At 38.0% G+C, this 6000-nt stretch overlaps 1 protein-coding gene across 1 annotated transcript in view; it reads left to right on the plus strand.

Annotated features, from left to right (window-relative positions):
• Positions 1-6000, plus strand: part of LOC103602943 (teneurin-1) — a gene marked incomplete at its 5' end in the record, with an annotated part of 140651 nt that overhangs the window by 16646 nt on the left and 118005 nt on the right. The window contains one exon of the mRNA XM_008587397.1: positions 48-264. Coding sequence (XP_008585619.1) covers positions 48-264 — 217 coding nt within the window. The remainder of the gene's footprint in view (positions 1-47; positions 265-6000) is intronic.

The raw sequence follows: 6000 nt of genomic DNA on the forward strand, positions 1-6000 counted from the left end.
AATATCAATATTGGTTTTGGGTTTTGTTTTTGTTTTCATTTTTCCAGATGGTTTAACAGACTGTGTGGACCCTGATTGTTGTCAACAAAGCAACTGTTATGTAAGTCCTCTCTGTCAGGGTTCACCAGATCCTCTTGACCTTATTCAGCAAAGCCAACCCCTCTTCTCTCAGCACACTTCACGACTCTTCTATGATCGAATCAAATTCCTCATTGGCAAGGACAGTACTCATGTCATTCCTCCAGAGATCTCATTCGACAGCAGGTATATATGTATTTATTTTATTCCTTAATGAACAGTTGTCATGTTTTTCCTTAACTGTGAAAGAAAGATATCTTCTAAAGATCAGATTACTTCCCATTCCACACAATCCATATTGATTTCTTTTTTAGGAATTCTCTGGAATGCCTAAGCCCTTACCAATTAGTTAAGGGAAAAACTCATTTCTATAGATTCTGTATCATAAAAGCTATGAAAGTTATGTGTGTGTATGTGTGTATATGTATGGTGCTTTTAAAGACAAAAACAGGAAGGAAGTATAATTTGCAAATTTGTTGTTTAGCTTCTGGATTGATTCCTTGAAAAACTATTGAATTTCAAAAGCTAAATTTTAAGTTTCATGCTGTGACAAAAAATGTTTCCATATGAAAGTGTTGGGTAAATTTGATATTCTAATGTGAAATGCAAGACTTGTGAAAATCTGTCTTCTAGGAAAGCTCAACCATGAATTATCACTAGAGACCTAAGACCAAAGCCCAACTCATTGGACAAAGAAATTTTTAGGTATCAACTTACTTATATGAACTGCAATGACATGAATTTGTTCATTGGTATTCTCTGCTTCATCTTCAGCAAGGATATCTTATACTAAGTAGCACTGGATGTAGGTAAATCACTAAAGTCACCATTTCCAGGCTCAAAAATTTCCTCCTTTGTTCATTCCACAAGGTGATATTTCACTGGCTTCCTAGACTATTGCAAACAGGAATTAAAAAATAAATAAATAAATAAAAAGCATTTGTCCAGGAGCTCCTGTCTACATCCCACTGAGTTACTTGTAGCCTTGTGGGCATTATCAGCCCCAAAAAATAATGTGGTCAGGAATTTGTATTGGTATCAATAACAATCTAGGAGAATTACAACTCACTCTTGACCTATACACAGTAAAAAAAAAAAAGGTGGGGGATGTGCATGAAAATTTCAAACACTCCACTCCCTTCCCTTCAGTTGTACACTCGAACTCTTATCGAAACTTAGCACTTTTTATTATTTTTATTATTGTGCAATTCTGACTTTTTAGGTCTCTGACAGAACCCAAAACCCAAATGCCAATACATCACAAGACAGAGCTTTTCTGCCAGGAGATCTAATCAACATTTGCCTTCTTCTAAGAGATGCAGTTATCCCCATTTTGAAGTGTCTCTCCCAGCTCAGTAACAACTCTGGGGTTACTTTCAGATGGGGTGTATTCAAAGTAATTATTTAGCTAGTAGAGACATTATTGTACACCAGAGGAACAAAAAGAACCAAAAAACAGTCATTATCCCTATTTCCTATTTAAGATAGAGGTAAGTTATCAATTCTGTAGCTCCTCCACACGTAGGGAGAAGTCAGTCCAAAAAAAAGGAAAAGAAATAACAACAACCTCCATGACATAGAGATGTGTTAAACGACTCACTGAACTCAAGTAAGGGGAGAAAGTCAGGACCTGAGAGAGACAGGAGACAAGTCATTGTCACCCAGAGCAGGGCATTTGAGCAATAAACTTAGAAAAGTCAGGACAAACTTAAACCCCTGCGGTTCAGCTTCATGCTTCAGCAGCGCTTGCCAGCCGCTCAGAGTGAACAAACCTATTACTTGTGGTGGTTAATGCCCTTCTCCTCCTCCTGGTTTGATTGAGCTCTCCTCTTTTTTTTTTTATAAAATGCTCCAAGTTATCATTTGGCTCTGCAAGTCACATTTAAATTCAGAACGATGGCTTTCCTTCATCCAGTGGTCTCAGCTGTTACAAACATATTCATTCTGTCAGAAAAGACACAGGCCTTTTCCAAGAAAACTGGAGGACAAGCAATCTAACTATATTTATTTTCTCTAAAAAATGGACACGTGCATTTTTACTTGGGGTATCTTTGGGCAAAATAAGTTCAACTCTGATAACATATATATATAAATAATAGTTAAAACCTCTTACATCTATAAAGTACTTTTTAGGTTGCAAAGCACTCGAGCACATTATTTCATCTTATCCTCACAATCTCCAAGTGAAATGAGTATTTGTATTAGGCGCATTTTATATATGAGGAAACTGAGGTTCAGAAAAATTAAATAACTTACCCCAAATTACATGGCCGGTAAGTTCGCATTGTAGCAGCTCCTGCAACCTTCTTTTTCATTATGCCACGGCTGCCACATTTCAGCTTGTCCTTAAGTAAGCTTGGTGAGGTGGACCAAATTTATAACTAGGTATGTGGGTGGCATCTGGGTCAACACAAGAAACTTAGAAACCAAGTGATTTTTGAAAATCCAGTTCAATTTAATACATTTCAATGACATCATTTACAAAGTTCAAATTTGTGCTAATGAACTCTGTAGCAGAACACAATTGAATGCCTCATGAAATGGGCCTTTTGCTACATATAAACTGTCGTTGAGCACTTCATATGTGTCAGGTTTCATACTAAGATTTTACATGTGTTATCTCATTTAATCCTCACCAAAACCTTAGGTGGTAGGCACTATTACTATCTCCATTTTTCAGGTGAGGAACAAGAACTAAGACATCAAGTAAGGGACTTGTGCAAGGTCATAATCAGTGAGTGTCAGAGCCAGGATTTGAACCCAGGCAGACTGATGCCGAGAGCCTGATCCATACACCACTGTGCTGAGCCACTTTGGCTACTTGGAAAGCTGGGCTACCTAACCCTGAAAAGACTTAGGACTCTTACCCATCTCTGAATGTGACGTTGATCTCTTCAGACAGATCTAGGACACTTATGTGCCATAATCAGGTGAACCACTTTGCTTTTTTGCTTTTGCCACCCAATTGAGAGATAGCTGGGTAGGTAGGTGAAGAAAGCATTGCTAAGGGGCTCATTTGCCTACTGGCAAAATGTGACCCATGCAGCTGACTTGCTGCTGAGTGTTGCCACCATCAAAAATCTTTGGAGCTTAAAGACAGTGGCATACATACAGGTGGCTAAGTGTTCCAAGGACACACAAAGGTTAAATAACTGTTCATCCTCATGCATCCAAGGGAAACTAGACTTTTTTGTTCTATGTTTGCTGCAATGGCATGTGAGAACACATGGAATGTGTACCTTCCATGCCCCATGATGGCGAAATGTCTGTGTGAACATGCAACCCGTCCCCTGTGAAGTCTCTAGCAAACTCAGCTCAGTTACCACTTTTTCCTCAAATACAATATATCCTGTAGCCCGAGTTTCTTTCTTTTCTTCAGTCTACTCCAAACATGACTACAAAGTAAACCACGTATTCTATGTGCCCTGTATGACTTATTACTTTTTAATAATGTAAATAGGTGAACAGAAGCGTTATTGATCTTCAGTGTCTAAGCATTTAATCACTATTAATAATGTAAAAGGTTTTTATAAATATGTAAAAACAAGAGTACATTAAACTAAATGACAGCAGTAATTTGCAAAGCCAGACGTTTCACTTGCCATCACTAATGGAGAAGTGCATTTAAAAAACAAAATCCTACCAGGATTAGTGCAGCCGCTGACAGCAAGGTCTAGCCAAACTCATTTGTCTGTTTTGTAACCAGGAGAGGCTGGTCCCCACATCAGTCTGCGTCTGTATCAGAGGTTGCTTCAAATCAGCCCACAGATGTATTTCATTTGTCCTGACATTTAGAAATTAGGAGATCTAACATAAAAATCAGAATATCTTCCTTTTCTAGAAAATTTTCAAAGCTTGGCAACCCTAGGCCCATGGGCATGATGTGGGTGTTCTGGAGCTGAGGGCCAGCTGCCCCTCTGGATGGGACATGGTATGCTTCTTTGGTTCATCATTCACTGTTTCCCTTATACCTGGGTCACTTCCGATGTCATGCCTGGCCCTGCTGGCATTCGAGTTTGTGACCTCTGGTCTGCACTGTTTCTGTAGCTTTCCTCGGAAAAATCTCAAGTATTTCTTTTTCTTTCAGATGTCTTTCCCTGAGAGCCTTTAATTATCCAATATCATCATTTTAGTTAATTTTTGAACCTTTACTGTATTGGTTTGAGAATAGAAAAAGATCACTGAACATGAAATAGAAGTCACATTTACCCCTAATCCACTGGAGTTCCTGAGTACACTCATGAATAAGTTTGTGTACACTCTGCCTCACATCTTAGGCTAAGAAACTGCTCTGGGGCAGTGGGTCTTAACCTCGGGTGTCTTATATCCCACCAGTAATAATATCAGATAATCCGGGTCCCACCATACTAGAAACAAGAAGTCCACTTTTTATGAGAAGTCTATGTATGTTGACAGGCATTTGATTATTATGTTCATCACTTAAAGTAAGTTTGAAAACAGTGCTGCTGAATTCAATTGTGATGGTTTCTTCTGCATACCCCTGGTGGAATGTCTACTCTCAGTGAAAAAGTTCTAGAACTGGGATCAACCTTAGTACAGCATTAAGTACATAACAGCAGTGTTAACAGGCTAAAAATGAAGAAGTTAAACAAGATGATAGGTTTCTTCTAGTTCTTTCTATGGAGTTGCTACATTTCAGTCTTTTGGTTTACACTGGAATATACACTGTTAGTCACAGAGCTTGCCCAGACTCAAGGAGAAGGACATGGATTCCCCCTCTTGATGAGAGAAGTATCTACCATACAGCTGTATCCCCAGATCCTCACACAGCACCTGGCACAGAGTAGGTGAAAAATGAGTAAGTGGCTTAGTTATAATGATTTTGAAGTGCAAATGCTCTTCTCACACTTGCTAATGAAAAACTCATTTTCGTTGCTGTATTAGTCTGTTTTTCTGTTGCTGTAACAAAATACCTGAGACTGGATAATTTACAAAGAGAAGAGATTTATTTGGCTCATGATTCTGGGATGGGTGCATCTGGCGTGACCCAAGACTGAGGTTAAGGGAAGGTCTCAAGAAGATGGTCATTATTGCAAAAGCTTCTGATCTTGAATAAAGACTGAGACTTAGGAATAACCATGCTTGACAGATACTAAGTACTGTTTTTTGAAAGTATTTATTTTATTAAAATAGTATTTCCAGAGTAACTGAGAACTTTAAGTCCTCAGAAGGAAATAGAAATATCAAACTCCTCTGCCATTCTTAATGGAATATAATACCCTAATATCGGTTTATTGTTATTTATTGAAGAGGGTATGTATTCACTCATTTATTCAACAGATATTTCTTAAGCACCCACTCCTTGTCAGGAACTGTGCAGATGGAAGTAAACAAAAGAAGCACAGACCTCTTATTCAGAGTTTACATTTTAGTGGCAAAGGCAAACAGCAAGTAAATACATAAATAATTAAAATAATTATAAATTGTAATAAATTCTGTGGATCATGGAACATCAGGTTTCTAAGGGAGCATGGAATTCAAAATTCAACTGCTCGATGAGGCAGACAGGTAACCTAAACTGATGTAAGATGAGGTATTCCAGCAAATAACACAAAGTCACTAAACAATTACAGAAGTGAGAGTGACCTGGAAGTTTTCAGCAATAACCCAGACATGGGATTAATCGATTCAAGTGAACATGAAGAGTTGCTAAAATTGACACACACAGGTGAACATTGATGACTGGCAAGAAAAACACAAAGCTTATTTGAAAAGTGAACAGCTTAACTGTATGCAAGCAGTTTCATCCTTGGACATGTTGGTCTGTAAATAATTTTTTTCTACAATTTAAAATGTTTGTACTTCAAACAGCAACAACAACAACAAAAAAAAAAAACCGGGGGGGGGGGGGGGGAGGGAGGTTTAACAATCTCAACTTTTTTTTTTTTTTTTTTTTTTTTT

The sequence above is a fragment of the Galeopterus variegatus genome, unplaced genomic scaffold, assembly GCF_000696425.1.
Source record: "Galeopterus variegatus unplaced genomic scaffold, G_variegatus-3.0.2 Scaffold4369, whole genome shotgun sequence".
NCBI classification, from domain to species: domain Eukaryota; kingdom Metazoa; phylum Chordata; class Mammalia; order Dermoptera; family Cynocephalidae; genus Galeopterus; species Galeopterus variegatus.